Source organism: Carlito syrichta, unplaced genomic scaffold, assembly GCF_000164805.1.
Source record: "Carlito syrichta isolate Samal-C Ts95f unplaced genomic scaffold, Tarsius_syrichta-2.0.1 Scaffold307180, whole genome shotgun sequence".
NCBI lineage: Eukaryota > Metazoa > Chordata > Mammalia > Primates > Tarsiidae > Carlito > Carlito syrichta.
Genome location: NW_007251276.1, coordinates 233,342 through 250,042, shown reverse-complemented (window position 1 = coordinate 250,042; position 16,701 = coordinate 233,342). Strand labels below are relative to the sequence as shown.

At 36.6% G+C, this 16,701-nt stretch overlaps 1 protein-coding gene across 3 annotated transcripts in view; it reads right to left on the bottom strand.

The window, feature by feature from the left end:
- The window catches only part of RNGTT (RNA guanylyltransferase and 5'-phosphatase), a 297,963-nt gene that overhangs the window by 133,617 nt on the left and 147,645 nt on the right, over window positions 1-16,701 (bottom strand). For all 3 annotated transcript variants that reach the window (XM_008064037.1, XM_008064038.1, XM_008064039.1), the window contains one exon: window positions 1,514-1,614. In XM_008064037.1, the coding sequence (XP_008062228.1) occupies window positions 1,514-1,614 (101 nt within the window). The remainder of the gene's footprint in view (window positions 1-1,513; window positions 1,615-16,701) is intronic.

Below are 16,701 nucleotides of genomic sequence, written 5' to 3'. Positions count from 1 at the left end.
GAGACAAAAATGTCTGAAAACTAACCAAAATCATTCGCGTGTGCGTGCGCACATTCCACCTATTCCTATAAACAGTCTAAAATGTATCGATCCTTGGATTAAAATCAGACTAATACAGAGCTCAATAACTGTTTCAGAGCTGAGATACTTGTTTTAACAATTTTTGCCATTACTTTTTTTTGTTGTTTTTTTTAGTTGGAGCCTCACTCTGTCTCCCAGACTGGAGTGCAGTGGCACACTCTGGGCCACTGCAGCCTCGACCTGCTGGGCCCCAGCGATCCTTTCACCTCAGCCTTCCAAGTAGCTGGAAATACAGGTGCACGCTACCATGCCTGGCTAATTTTTTGATTTATTGTAGAGATGAGGTCTCACCAAGTTGCCCAGGAGGGTCTCGAACCCACGAACTCAGGCAATCCACTCAGCTCAACCTCCAAAAGTGTGGGATTACGGGCTGAGCCACCGAGCCCAGCGCCATTACATTCTAATGGCAACAAACATTTAAGGATGTAAAATAAAATATTAAATACCCTATTTTTTAAAAACACTAAAACCCATTTGGCTTATTAAACCCCCTTTTACTACTTAGAATTTGCTCCGTTGACAGTTTCCTTTCTTTGAAACGGCAGTCTTTCTAGGAGACCGTTACTCATATGCAGTCTGGACTCCTATAATTGACAACACAGCCTTTGTTCCATTAGCTACCAAAAAGCATATCTGTATCTTATCTCTGACAAGTAAAAAGAATTTCATGGGATGCACGGGTAAACTTTAATCTCTTTGCTAGCATTATCTTATTTGCTTTCTGTATGACTTCCTTGATTAAGCATGTCTTATTTTGTTAGATGCATTCACTTAGATAAAAAGCCTTGAAAATTTGTGGAGCAAAACGAAATAAAACAAGGATTTGGAAAAACAAAATATTCATGTTAAAGAATATTTTAATCGAACATAGCCACCTATAAAGTCATAAAAGGAAAATGAACCTATAAACAAAAGGGTTAACAAAATGAACAATATGAAAAATCTTAATGACAGTCAACAATTAAAATCTTATCATACAAAAGTATGAATAAATATTTGTAGTGCAAATGCAAACATGAAGTGCTTTCCTTCAAAGTTAAAAAAGACATTTCAATACATTTAACTATACTAATGATCACACCTCACTTGATCCTTTGATAGAATTATCTTTGAGTGAGGCCTATTTTCACTTTTACAATTTAACAAAATTCAGTTTTATATTATTAATAACTATATCCATTTTTAAAAAAAGATTTTAAGACTGAAGTTAGTAAAGTTTAAAGGATGCTACAAAATTTTAGCTGTCATAGGTCAAAAGAGTAATCTGAAAATGCGATATACGTATACATGTAAAGTATATTGTAAAATAAAGTATTTTAGTTTTTAAAAAAATATAGTAAAGCATATGTTAAATATACTGTAAATAGTAAGGTCTTATACAAATGGTTATTATTTCATGCAAAAGTCACTGGAAACAAAAGTGCATACTTACCCTTCTCCTCCCATTCTTGTTATTTTTAGACGAAAATCCACAGAATTCAGACTAGGAGGCTTCCATTTCAAAATATCATCACATCGACCAGGTTTATATTTCTAAAGTCAATTTAAATGATGATAATAGTTAAGAAGCTGAAAACGTAAACACAGTTTTTTAAAACATCATGCTACTTTTTACTAGGCAAAATTACTACTCTTATCCAAACATAATTTTTACCTTCAACTAGCAAGTGAGGCTAGATAGCTGCATCTTACAAATGACCTTTTTCTTTTTCCTACCAAAGACACTGTAGACCCTTGTTTATGAAAATCCAGAAAAATAAAAAAACCAGTTATTCCATCTAATCTTTTCATGACTTAAAGCTTAATTTTTTAAAAAAAGTTTTCTAGGTCAGCTTTACTGAGGGAAAATTTACAATGAATAAAATTAACCAATGAGTTCTGACAAATATATACAGTCACATAACTACCTCCAAACTCGAAATGGAAAATTTCAATGACCTGATAAACCTTCCTCCTGACATTTGTATGCAGTCAATTCCCTCACCCAACTCTCTCGCACCAGTGCTCTGCTTTCCACCAGAGCTGTACCTTTTCTAGAATCTGCAAGAAATACTTCCCATACGGTTTTTGAGATGCATCGATGCTGGTGCCTGTATTAGTAACATGCTCCTTTTTATTGTTGAGCAGGATTCCATTGTATGTATAGGCCACAAATTGTTTATGTATTCACAAGTTGATAGACACCTGAGTGATTTGCAGTTTTTGGCTACCATGAATGATGCTGCTCTGAACATTTGTGTGGACATGTTTTCATAACCCTTGGATAAATACACAAGAAAATGGAATGGCTGTGTCACATGGTAAATGCATGTTTGGCCTTGTAACCACTGTCAAACTGTTTTCTAAAGTGACTTTAACATTGTCTATTCCCACCAGCAATGTTTAAGATGTTTGTTTGTCCCACATGCACCTTGGACTAGGCATTGTCAGTCTTTTTAATTTAGCCATTCTCACGTGTGTCTCATAATTTTAATTCACATTTCTCTAATGGCAAAATATGTTGAAGATTTTTTCATTTGCTTATTTCCTATCTGTATACTTTCTTTGGTGTCCATTCAGATATTTTACTCTTCTTTTTTGCTAAACTATTTGATTCATTACTGGCTTGTGAGAGTTATTTGTATATTTTGGACAAATAGCCTTGATTGGAAGTATGTATTGCAAATATTTTCTAAGAGTCTTTGGTTTTTTTAATTTTCTTAAATTTCTTTTGAAGAGCAAAGCTTTTTATTTTAATGAAGTCAAAATTATCCATGTTTAAATTATGTAATTTGTGCTTTTTGTGACCTATTTAAGAAGTATTTTCCTAACCTAAAATTATTAGAGTTTTCTACTGTTGTCTTAGAGAAGTTTTATAGTTTTAGCTTTACTTGTAGGTATATGATCCACTTCAAGTTTGCTTATTTCTATGGCATGAAGCAAAGGACTAGATTCACTGGCAAAAGGATATCAAATTGATCCAGCACCATTTGTTGAAAAAATTATCCTTTCTTCAGTGAAATTGTCTCGGCACCTTTGCCAAAAATCAATTGCTTATAGATATAGATATATTTCAACTCTTATTAATCTGTTGCATTGTCATATATCATTTCTTCCTGCTAAAAACAAACTGCCTTGATTACTGTAACTTTATAAGTTTTGAAAACAAGTTAAGTACCCAAACTATATCCTTTTTCAAAACACTTTTAGCTAATGCCGGATTTACATATGTCCACATAAATTTTAAAATCAGCTTCTCAATTTCTATTAAAAAAAAAAGGCTGCGGATATTTTAATGAGGATTGCCCTGAATTAACAGATAAGGAAAAAATGACATCTTAAAAACACTGAATCTTCTGATTCATAAACACTGTAAATCTCTCCATTTATTTTGGTCTCCATAAGTGAATCTCAAAAATGTTATGTAGTTTTCAGTATATGGGTCTTCTACAACATTTGTAAAATGTATTCCTAATAATTTAATATTTTTGGTGATATTTTAACACAAAAACTGAGTTTTATTTCTACAAACCAGCAGTGAAAATCCAAAAAATTATTTAAGAAATTAAATAAATTTTTTAAAGTATCTAAAAAGCAAAATATCTAAGAATAAATTTAAACAAAGAGGCAGATGATTTGTATACTGAAAACTTTATATATACAAACACTGACAAATAAGTTATAGAAGACCTAAAAATGGAAAGACATCACACGTTCATGGATAGGTAGGCTTAATATTGTTAAGACATTAACGTTACCCAGAACAAATTATAGCTTCAGTATGATTCCAACAGCCTTTTCTCCAGAAATGGAAAAGCCTGGCTGGAGGCAGTGACTCGTGCCCGTAATCCCAGCACTTCAAGAGGCCGAGGCACGAGGATCACTTGGAGCTAGGAGCTCAAGACCAGCCTAGGCAGCGCGGCCGAGACTTCGCCTCCACAAACAGCGAGAAGCCAAAGACCCGCCAGGCATGACATGTGCCGGCCGTCTCACGCAGCCTAAGCCTGGCGGGTGGAAGCCGGAGGCAGTCAGGATTCTCGCGCTACACGGCGCCCAGGCGACAGGATGCGGCTCCAACTGCAAGGAGACAACCCTCAAATCCTCATGGAATTTCAAGGGGCCCTGGAGGAGTCAAAGAATCTTCAAAAAATAACAAACCTGGAAGACTCACACTTTACACTTTTTTGTTTTTTGAGTTGGAGTCTCACTCGGTGGCCCAGACTGGAGTGCAGTGGCCGCTCCCGGCCCCCGCAGCCTCGACCCTGGGCTCCGGCGATCCTTCCGCCTCCGCCTTCCGAGTAGCCGGAATTACAGGTACACGCTACCACGACCGGCTGATTTTATGCTTTATTGTAGAGATGAGGTCTCGCTGCCCAGGCGGGTCTCGAACCCACGGGCTCAGGCCATCCACTCACCTCAGCCTCCCAAAGGCGCGGGATGACAGGCTGAGCCACCGAGCCCAGCACTTTACACTTTTAAAACTTACTACAAAGCTGAAGTAACCAAAACAGTATGGTACTGGCAGAACAACAGACATATAGACCAATACAACAGAACTGTCAGTAAAAAAAATAAGCCCATACATTTATAGCCAACTGATACTTTTTGTGAAAGGATATCAAGTTCCTTCAATGGGGAAAGAATACCTTCCTCAAGAAACAGTGCTGGACAGCTGAATTACCACATTTAAAACATTGAAGTAAGGTCCCAATCTCACACTGTATACAGAAATTAACCCGAAAAATGAATAACCAAAATATAGCAGCTAAAACCATAAAAGATTTAAAAGAAAACATAGGGCTTCAAGACCCTGGATTCAGCAATGGAGTTTTAGATTTGACACCAAAAGCATGGGCAACAAATACAAAAATTAGGTAACTTGGACTCGATCAAAATTAAAAACCTTTGTGCATCACAGAAAACTATCAAGAAAGTGAAAAGGCAACCTACAAATGGGAGAAAATTTTTGTGAATTATACATCTGACAATACCCAGATCTGGATATACCAGAATATATAAAGAACTTTTACAACTCAACAACAACACCCCCAAGTCTTGTTCAGAGGATGAATGAGTATAAAATTTTCCCTGGAAAGTCCCATCAACTTCATTTGAGCAATTCATTTAGGTAACGTATGTACTTCAGGATGGCCACAAATACATCTCTTTAAACGTAAGTTCTCTTTAAACACAAGTTCTGTGGAATGTAGGAATTGCAAAATTGTCCATTTGTGGACTCATTAAAGAAAATAAACTGATAAAATGTAATCATTTTCCTAATAAAGCAACTGAAATTTTTTTTAAAGAAAAAGAAGAATCACAGACCTCTTTGCAACAGTGGCTTATTATAGTCACAGAGGATCAAAAAGAGTACAGGGAGAATGGAGAGTCTGCAAGGGAGGACAAGAAGAAAAAAAACTGGGAGCTGTGTTATCTGAAAAAGGTTATGCATCCCACCTCCTCCCATCTACAACCTCTGCCAAGGGAATGTCATACTTACATCTCTGTTTACTTGTTTCCTATTTGTTTACATAAGTGACTATAAGATCACTGAGAAATTAACATCAATCTAAACTATTAAATTTAGGAAAGTTTAATGATGTTAAAGTTGTTAAATATCTCACAAAGAGTACCTAAGGCAATTCCTAAAAGTCTTTTAATATGTAATTTTATTTGTATAATAAACATTAAACAAAATTCACATTCTCCTGTCTGGAAATCAAGAATCAATCTTGTCTAATGAGAAAAGAGCATGTACTAACTCTTCTGTTTTTACACAGCAATAATTCAGAAACTTAAGTCGTTCCTCATCTCACTGCACACCAAATCATTTCCATTAACTTGAAATACTAGACTTGATGTTATTAGGAATTTTGAAGCAAATTTATGAAAACTAATGAAATGCACAATATAAAATTTTAGAAAACGGTATTTTAGTTCCCACCTACTGAGTGGAGATTCATCAAAGACATAGACACCATGAGTTAAATGTGCTAAAATACTCACTAGAATGTAAATTCTGGGCCAGGCACAGTGGCTCACACCTGAAATTTCAGCACCTTGGGAGGTCAAGGTGAGATGATTGCTTGAGCTCAGGCGTTAGAGACCAGACTGGGCAAATACCAAGAGTTTATCTCCACAAAAATCAAAAACTTAGCTGGGTGTGATGGCGCATGCCTGTAATCACAATTACTCAGGAGGCTGAGGCAGGAGGACCACCAGTGCCCAGAAGGTCAAGGCTGCGGTGAGTCATGAGTGTGCCACTACCTTCCAGCTTGAGTGACCAAGTGAGACAATGACTCAAAAGAATGTAAATGCTACTTCAGTAAAAATCCTATCCATTATATGCCTATAAAACACCAGTCAAATGCTAAAAAAATTAGATAAAGAATGAAAATAATTGAAGTACAGAATTTTTAACTTATTATAAAATAGTTGTCTCAGGTATACTTAAATGTATTTTTAATAGCATAGTTGAGACTATGAAATAAGTTAATTAACAATATTTATTAAATATTGTACGTATCAATCCCTATCAAAAGAATACTTTTTTCATGATCCCCCAAATCATAAGAGCAAAATATTATATAATACAGGGACTTAATAAACCTTTTTAAAAACAAATATTTACGATTTATCAAACTTGAAATGCAGAACCTTGCTGAACGATAACAAGGACATAAAAACATCCTTTCATACGTAACATAGTCTTACGTATAATTAAGGAGAAATACACATTTTAATTTCACTAAGTTCACCAGCACATGTCTAGATTAAAATAACTATTAAAATTATATTTAATTGATGAAGGCAACATTTAATTATTTGAAAATAGATCTGGGCCGGGCGCAGTGGCTCAAGTCCATAATCCCAGAACTTTGGGAGGTCAAAGCGAGAGGACTGCCTGAGCCCGCGGGTTCGAGACCAGCCTGGGCAACATGGTGAAACTTCGTCTCTACAATAAATAAAAAAATTATTCGGGCATGGTGGTGTAGACCTGTAGTTCTGGCTACTTAGAAGGCTAAGGCAGAAGGATCGCCTGAGCCCAGCAGGTTGTGGCTGCAGTGGCCAGGAGCATGCCACTGTACTCCACAGACTAGGCGACACAGTGAGACTCCAACTCAAACAAAAAGAAAAGGAAATAGATCTGATTTTACCAGGTGAGCTGTCAAAAAAAATTGGAGATACATTATGTCTAAGCGCAATTACCAACATAATCTAAGAAATCACTGCCATCTTAAAGAAACAATATAATGAATGTAAACTGCCAACAAAGTAAGACTTTTAGGACAAATGAGAGCAGAGCCTAGTTTAAAGGTACAGTATGATCATACACCAAAGAAAAGTCTCTAAAACTAGAAAGGAAACTACCTGGAAGCAAAAGTGACGTATTTGTGGTGTAATGCAGTGGTTCTCAACTAAGGGAGATTTTTGTCCCCAGGAGATATTTGGCAATGCCTGGAGACATTTTTGGCTGAATGCAGGGGGGGGTGCTACTGCCATCTAGTGAAGAGAAGCTAGAAAGGCTGTGAAATATCCTGCAAAGTACAGGGTAGCTGCCCAAAACAAAATCATCCAGTCAAAATTTCACTTGTGCCAAGGCTGAGAACCCTTGATGAAAACAAAGCTAACAGTAATAACAGCAAACAGGGAGAGATATTTAGTTCTTCTTTGTATCTAATAACTTAATGATTTTCATTAAGTTCAAAGTAGGTTTCATCTATCTCATTTGAAAAATGCAGTGGTAGCATTTTGCTTGCTTAAAACAGGATATCTAAACAAGAGATATCGCAAAATGCTTTGCAGCCCTGTGTTATTCCATTATTTACACTAGTAAAATCTGAACAGTTATGTTATCAAAATATATATTCCTAGTCCCACAAATTTGCCTTCTTCACAGGGATCACATCTGAAACCAAGAAAGATCCCTGTACTCAATATAACATAAGTTTTATCATTTGCTGTTGGTTCAGCATTTAAAGAAAACTGGAGAGAATAAAACAATGGAATCAATTATGAATGAACAATGCACATTCTTCAAGAATCTACTCTCTGCCTTCTTTTTATTGCCACTATATATAATCTACTCGCCTAAGACTCTAAACATACTTACAATGAACATTACTCCCAAATCTTTATCTCTAATCCTAATTTTTCCCCAAGGACATCTAGATACTCATTTTCTGACATAAAAGAATGTTGAACACAGGATTTCTCGTTAAAGCCCTACTGAAGTTTCTAATCTAAAACTGCATCAGCAAATCAAAACCACACTGAGATACCACCTAACTCCAGTCAGAATGGCAATTATCAATAACTCAAAAAATAACAGTTGCTGGAGAGGGTGTGGCGAAAAGGGAACACTTTTACAGTGTTGGTGGGAGTGTAAACCAGTGCAACCTCTGTGGAAAGCAGTGTGGCAATTCCTAAAAGCCCTAAATATCAACCTCCCATATGACTCTGCAATACCACTACTGGGAATATATCCTGAAGATCTCAAATCACTCTATAAAAAAGATACCTGCACACGTATGTTTATCGCAACATTATTCACAATAGCAAGGACCTGGAAGCAACCATGTTGTCCATCAAAAGAGGACTGGATTAAAAAAATGTGGTACATATACACAATGGAATACTACGCAGCCATAAAAAAGCACAAAATCATGAACTTCGCAGCAACCTGGATGGAACTAGAGTCTATAATACTGAGTGACCTCTCACAGAAACAAAGATCTGAGTATCACATGTTCTCACTCATATGGTGGACCTTGATCATCATCCAACGTTATACCATAAGAAAATGACTGACAGTGGTGGGAAACTATGAGGGGGGGAATGGAGATGGGATTAATGGTAGTAAATATCTGTCTGGGGACAGGGAGACATCCTTATCAACAAGAGTGCCTGAACGAAGCATACTTGTATACCGAACCCTTAACTGTACCCCACAATAGCATAATAAAAAATATTGAGTATGAAAAAAATAAAAAATAAAACTGCATCAGTTACATTCTTAAACAAAAATCTAGTTCATCTCCATTGTGATTTCCATTTCTGATTAACACAAAGCTCCTCACCTGGCAGGTTCAAAATTTCTGAATCATCTCTGATGCAATTTCTGTTGCTTCCAAATCCCATCAATTATCTCCATTACTTTTTTACCAGGCTATTGTGATAACCTGAATGTTAGCCCTATCATCAACAGGCCCTATCCTGAATAGGTCTGGTTAGGTGGCTTACCAGATACAAAACAAGTCTCTCAACATAACAAAGATCTCCCCCCATATCTAGTGTAGTTGTTCTTGCTAGTTCTATCCCCAATTAAGCCCCTTACGTTGAATAATAAAGGTAATGTAATAACTTCCAATGGCTAGCATTTACTAAATCTTTACTTTTCACCAGTTACTGATGTGAGCGCTGGTAAATTATTATATTCTCAGAATAGCTCCACCAGGTAGATTAATATAAAATAATCCTCCTCTTTTTTTTTTTTTTGTGAGTTGGAGTCTCACTCTGTCACCCAGGGTGGAGTGTAATGGCACGCCCCTGACCACCGCAGCCTTGACCTGCTGGACTCCGGCGATCCTTCCGCCTCAGCCTTCCAAGTAGCCAGAACTACAGGCGCGCGCTACCTCACCCAGCTAATTTTTTATTTATTGTGGAGACGAGGTCTCGCCAAGTTGCCTGGGCAGGTCTGGAACCCGCAGGCTCAGGCAATCCATTTGCTTCGGCCTCCCAAAGTGCTGGGATTACAGGCTGAGCCACTGAGTCCGGCCAAAATAATCCTCCTTTTTTACATAGATCATAAAACTAAGGCATAAAGGAGTCGTGTAAAATATCCAGGTAGAATAGGTATCAAGTCCAAGTATTTTATTCCTGATCCTAAAATATATACTATCACATTATACAGTGCAAATAGGAAGACAAAAAAGCTCACACCATACATAACAATCAACTCAAAATAAACTGAAGCTTTATACATAAAACTGGAAACTGTAAAACTCTTAGAAGAAAACATAGGGAAAAATCTGTTGACTTTGGTCTTGGCAATAATTTTCTAGATTATGACAACAGAAGTCCAGGCAACAAAAGCAAAAATAGACAAGTGGGATTACATCAAACTCAAAAGCCTCTGAACAGCAAGGAATATAAAAATCTGTAATCTCAGCGCTTTGGGAGGCCGAGGTGAGTGGATTGCCTGAGTCCACGGGCTTGAGACCCACCCAGGCAACTTGGTGAGACCTCATCTCTACAATAAATAAAAAAATTAGCCAAGTATGGTAGCGTGCGTCTGTAGTTCCGGCTACTTGGAAAGCTGAGGCAGAAGGATCACCGGAACCCAACAGGTCGAGGCTGCGGTGGCCAGGAGCATGCCACTGAACCACAGTCGGGGTGACGAAGTGAGACTACAACTCAAAAACAAAACAAAACAAAAATGGAAAGTCAACTACAAAATGGGAAAAAATATTTGCAAGCTGTATATCTGATAAGGGGCTCATATCCAAAATACTTAATTTAACCAAACAATTTAATACTAAAAATACAAATAAACAAATTTTAAAATGGGTAAGGGATGTGACTACACAGTTCTCAAAAGAAGAAATTCAAATGGTCAAAAGGCACATGAAAAGGTGCCCAGCATCTCTAACCAGCAGGGAAATGCAAATTAAAACCTCAGTGAGACGTCACCTAACATCTGTTAGGATGGCTGTTATCAAAAAGACAAGAGAACAAGTGCTGTCAAAAATGTGAAGAAAGAAACCCTTGTCCACTGTTGCGGGAATGTAAATTAGTATAGCCATTAAAAGCAGTATAAAAGTTTCTCAAAAAATTAAAAGATGGAACCACCATATGATCCAGCAATTCCACTTCTGAGTATATAGTAAGCTATACTTTCAAAAGTACTAAAAACAGGATCACTAAGAGACATCTACTCTTCCACATTCACTGCAGCATTATTCACAATAGCCAAGATATGAAAACAACTTAAATGTCCTTTGATAGATAAATGGATTTTTTTTAAATGTGGTGAGGCCAGGTGGGGTGGCTAACATCTGTGATTCCAGCACTTTGGAAGGCTAAGGAGAGAGGATCATTTAAGGCCAGGAGTTGAGACCTGCCTGGGCAACATAGTGAGACTTCATCTCTACCAAAAAAAAAAAATCAAAAAATGTGGTGTTGTGTACCTGGAGTCCCAGATTCTCTGGAGGATCACCTGAGTATGGGAGGTCGAGGCTGCAGTGAGCCAGTGACCGTGCCACTGCACTCCAGCTTGGGTGACAGAGTGAGACCCCAACACACACACACACACACACACACACACACACAAAACTTGCCAGGAAAAAAAAAATGTGTCTGTGTGTTGTGTGTGTGGAATATTATTACTCAGTCTGCTTTTAAAATGGAATGGTTGGTAATCTCGCCCTTTGAGGCAACATAAATGGAGCTGAAAGACATTATACCAAGCAAAATAGGCCAGACAGAGAAACAGAAAGACAAAAAGATACCCACATACTTGTATGTAGAATTTCACACAAGTAGAGATTAGTGTGCTGGCTGCCAGAAACTGGAGGGAAATAGATATGAGATGATACTGGTCGAAAAGTACAAAAATGGCAACAGCTTTATGTCAATTAACTGGAATGTGATGATCATCTCACAATGTATATCAAAACATCAAATTGTACACTTTAACTATATTTTTAATTTCAAAAATATCTCAATTGTCACAAAATAATTTAAAAGAAAAGGGATTATTAACACATCTGTTCAAGTATACTCAAAAGTGATGTAAATTCATGAATCTATACATCTAAGATAATATGAAGAAAGCAAAAACATGAAATCCAAAGGCTACAGCAGAGTTCCTCAACAGCAGTGCTACTGACACTGGGTAGTGAAGTCTTCATCGTGGGGTTGTTCTGTACATTGCAGGAGGTTTAAGAATCACTGTTTAGAACCACTGGTCTAAACTGTGCATCTGTTCTTTCCTTTTTCAATCAATGTCAAATGATCAACTAATAGGTCTCTGTCAACCTCTATGCTAGAGGCCAGAGAGATCAAAGATAATGGGGGATTTAAGACAAATAAGCAGTTACAACAAATTGTGTAAAATTTGCTGAATTATCAAGTTCAGTATGCTATGACAGCATGTTATAGGAAACATAACATGTCAAAAAGATCAAGAGAAGCTTCCCAGAGTAAGTAAAAGCTAAGTTGAGAATTGTACAGGCAAGAAGGATGAGAGAAAGTAGATACAAGAGAAAGTCCAGTGTCTGAAGACCTAAGACATTCAGAATGCATAGCTATAATTCACAGCACTTCATACCCATCCCCTGCGAACCTACTGCTATAAGCACAAAAATATCAGAATGAATGAGACAAATATGGTCACTGCCTTCATGGTACATACAATCTAGTAAGGAAAACAGTAATTTAAAAAATAACTAACAAACAATATGGTGTTAAATGCTTGAGGACCAACAGGAGAGCACGGGGAAGAGTCATGCTCACCTAGCCAGATCAGGCCTCCTGGGAAAGTGTGCCTAATTTGGTATTTGAAAGACATATAAGAGTAAAGAAGAAAAAGTACAGAAACAAAGAAAACAGTTGGAGGCAGAAGAAACAGCTTGTGTAAAGATGTATTCATTACAGACTATTTCTGTTTGCAACTCTTCCAAAAAGAACTGGTCTACCAGTAGAAAGAGCCACTATAAGTTATCACTGAACTTTGACAACAAGAGGAAGATTTTTCTTATTCTACATAAACAGAATGTGTGCTTTGAAGCATTTACTTCTGAAATTCAGAAGTGATATAAGCATAGGAATGAGAGCTATCAATAATAAGCCTTATCTTTTCATTTTGATTCCAATATGTCCCCCAGATGCACTAACAAAATATATATTAAAGATATACTTGACAAATTTTGAAAAGCAAAGTGCAAAATAATACGCTACCTTGTTTTAAATTTTCTTTTTTGCTCTTTTTTTCTTTTATTTGCATGCTACCTTTTCTCAAAAGTTGGGTGGGAGTAAGACTGTGAAAGGATAAATAAAAACCTAACGATACATGACTAGGAGAGGGGAAAAGTATTAAAGAGGGTCTTTCTTCTATGTATTTTAAAAATACATGTTAAAATTTCTGAACCATACTATCTAGTTAAACATACTATCTAGTGAACATACTATCTAGTGAACATACTATCTAGTTAAAAATTAAAAATATACCAATGTAAGATGCAAATTTTTAAAATCTACTATTAACGTTTCAACATTAAACATAAGCTATTGATTTAAAAAACTATCCCTAACTCATTAAATGTTTAATATGTATCATGTATATGAGAACTTATTTTGTAGTGTAACAAAAAACCTTCTAGGAATTCACTGACCTTTCGATTTTGTGAAGTCCTTATTTATATTTATTTCTTCTTTCTCTGCTACCAATACATCATTATTAGTAATTGCTTTTAATGTATATTTACTTTATATATCTATATCAAGCTGAGACTAATGACAAATTGCTCATCTACAGCTGTTTATTTTGTCAACAAAATTCAAAGGAAAAGTAAATATTTATCTACAAAAAAACTATAACTGATGTTGTTCTTCCTCTTCTTCCTTACACAAAGCAAGCTAAGAATATTTTGCCATGCTCTAAAAGTTGAACAAGAAAGAAATTAAAAATAAGCAAGGTGTATTTTCTTTCTTGCACTTCACTATTATAATTCCTTGGAAATGATTATATTTTTCAACTAAAAAAACCACATTTTGAGAAAAATAGAAATACACTTTTCCAGTCTGCCAGAAAACAGAGCCCTTCTTCAATTGAAGACCTATCAAAATATGCAAGCAAATGTCATGGAAACAGAAACTCTCACCATGGTAACATCCTTGCTACAGAGAAAAACCACTCTAATTCGTCATGTACTTCAACACAAGGCATTAGATTAATTCCAATTTTCTTTTTACAATTTACCCATAACATTCAATATACCTGGCAGTACTAAAGATTTAATAAAAACATTAATATTTCAAAAGAATTCAATATTAAAACCAAAGCTAACTCTAAATTTACATGCAAACTGATTAATGCCAGAGACACAAAATCAAGCTGATCCACCTCAGAGGGAAAATCAAGATAGTGATGAAAACATTAAAAAACAATTATATCTCTACTGCTTAAAAGTAAATAACTCTAAACTCAATAAAGAAACAATTATATGTTTTACCAACCACAGCAGAGCTAGTGGATAAAACAAGAAAAGTCAGTCATCATCGTAAATATAAAAACAAACAAAAATACTTTCAAGATTTTTATTCTTACCTCAATTATGCAATTCACTATATATAATCCTGTTTTTATTTCATAGTGATAGATTATTAATGGCATAAAAATTCTTGTCTAGAAACATAAGTGTGTCTCCAGACAATAAAAGCAAAATCAGAGATGATTTTTAAAGGTTAAAAATTAATCTGTTCAGTTATTGCCACATGTAAAGACTTAATATGCTACATAAGTCACCATTAAAATGCTCTTGCAAAGGCTTCTAAACAAATAAGATTTCATTTTATTATCAACTTTGTAAATTAAACGATCGAATAGCTATCAAGCAAAATATCTGCTATCTGTATAACAAAATGCAAAACTTTCGTTTCAAAATATTCATTTTTGAGGGACAAACCACAAAAGATTAGCAATTCAAAAGGACAATGAAATCACAAAACTGAAAACCATATAGATAGAAGTCTAATAAAACGTACTTGGTTTATGATGCAGACTGATAATAAGATGGAAAATTCAATTTGAAAATGGTTCTTTGAAAAATCTATCATTTCTGATTGATGAAAGCTAGATCTACGTTGATACTGAAGATAAACAGCTAATTTTTCTCTTTGAAAACAATAACCTAAATTTATTCTAAAATATTTAAACATTTTCTCAGGTATAGCTTATATTTCAAATTTGTAAAAAACGCCATGCTATAGACTAAGTGTCCATGTCCCCTCCAAGACTCACGTTTAAATCCTCACCCCTACTGTTAGTGATAAAATTAGTGTGACTGAAGGAGGTGGAGCCTTTTGGAGGTGATTAGGTCCCGAGAACTCTGGACTCATGAATGGGATTAGTGCCCTTATAAAAGAGCCCAGGGAGAGCTCCTTGGCCCCTTCTGCCATATGGGGACACAGCAATAAGATGGCTGTCTCTGAACCAAGAAGCAGGTCCTCACCGGACACCAAATCTGTCAGCATCAATCTTAGACTGCCTTGCTTCTGAAACTGTGAGAAATAAAATTCTGCTGTTTATAAGCAACTCGGTTCACGGTATTTTGTTAAAGCATCCCAAACTGACTAAGATACATTATTTGTGAGTGACATAATTAAGCCACCTTGAAATTAAAAACATCAAAGTTATTTTTAAAACAACAGTAAAACATTTGGGGAAACCAAAATACAACATGCAATAAAGGAAAAAGTAAACTGCCTTCAAATCTAAGTTTGGTCTTTAACCTGAGAACAAGGGGAAAGCATTAGAGATTAAGTAAGAAGATCACGCTGGCAACAAAGAAAAGACTGGAGAGGGGAATGGATGCCGTAAGACCAGTCAGGATGCCACGGCAGTGGCGATGCAAAAAAAGGGGAATAATGTAAGAGATTCTTGGAAAATAAAGCAAGACTTAGAGGTGGAAAAGGGGGAAGGTACCAAAGATGACCACTAGATTCCTGGTTTAAGTAACTCAGGTAGAAAATGCTGGAAAAGAACCAGTATGTCCAGTATGTATGTTTGCAAGTTCAGTTGTTTTAGGTGCAGAGATCGAGTTTTTCTTTGACATACAAATGCCACTTGACTTACGATGAGGGTTACTTCCCCAATAAATCCACCAGAAAGTTGAAAAATCCTAAGTAAAAATATCATAAGCCAGGACTATCACTACTGCGTTTCTGAGAAATTCAAAAGGCGGTATCAGAATCAGGGTAGGCAATCAGATAACCAAACCTGGAGTTTATGTAAAACCAGAAGTCTGAGTACAGGAAAGAAGTAAAGCCACAGGTATGGACGAGATTCCTAGAAAAATAGCAGGGCAGAAGAACAAAGGTCCAGTCCACTAAACCCTGAGAACCCCACACTTCAATGGCCAGTAGGACAAAGAGTTTGACTGAGACGGAATCAGTGGCAAAAGACTAGAAGAAAATCAGGAACACGTGGTGTCACAGAAGCCATAAGAGAGACTTATTTCCAGAAAGAGTGAGGTCGGGCATGGTGGCTCAATCCTGTAATCCCGGCACTTTGGGAGGCCAAGGTGAGAGGACTGCCTGAGCTCAGGGGTTCGAGACCAGCCTGGGCAAGTTGGTGAGACCCTGTCTCTACAATAAATCAAAAAATAAGCTGGACATGGTAGCGCACACCTGTAGTTCCAGCTATGTGGAAGGCTGAGGTGGAAGGATTGCTTGAGCCCAGCAGACCGAGGCTGCGGTGGCCCTGAGCATGACACTGCTCTCCAGCCTGGGTGATGAAGTGAGACTCCAACTCAAAAAAAAAAAAAAAGAAAGGCCGGGCTCGGTGGCTCACCCTGTAATCCCATGCCTTTGGGAGGCTGAGGTGAGTGGATTTGCCTGAGCCCGCGGGTTTCAAAACCC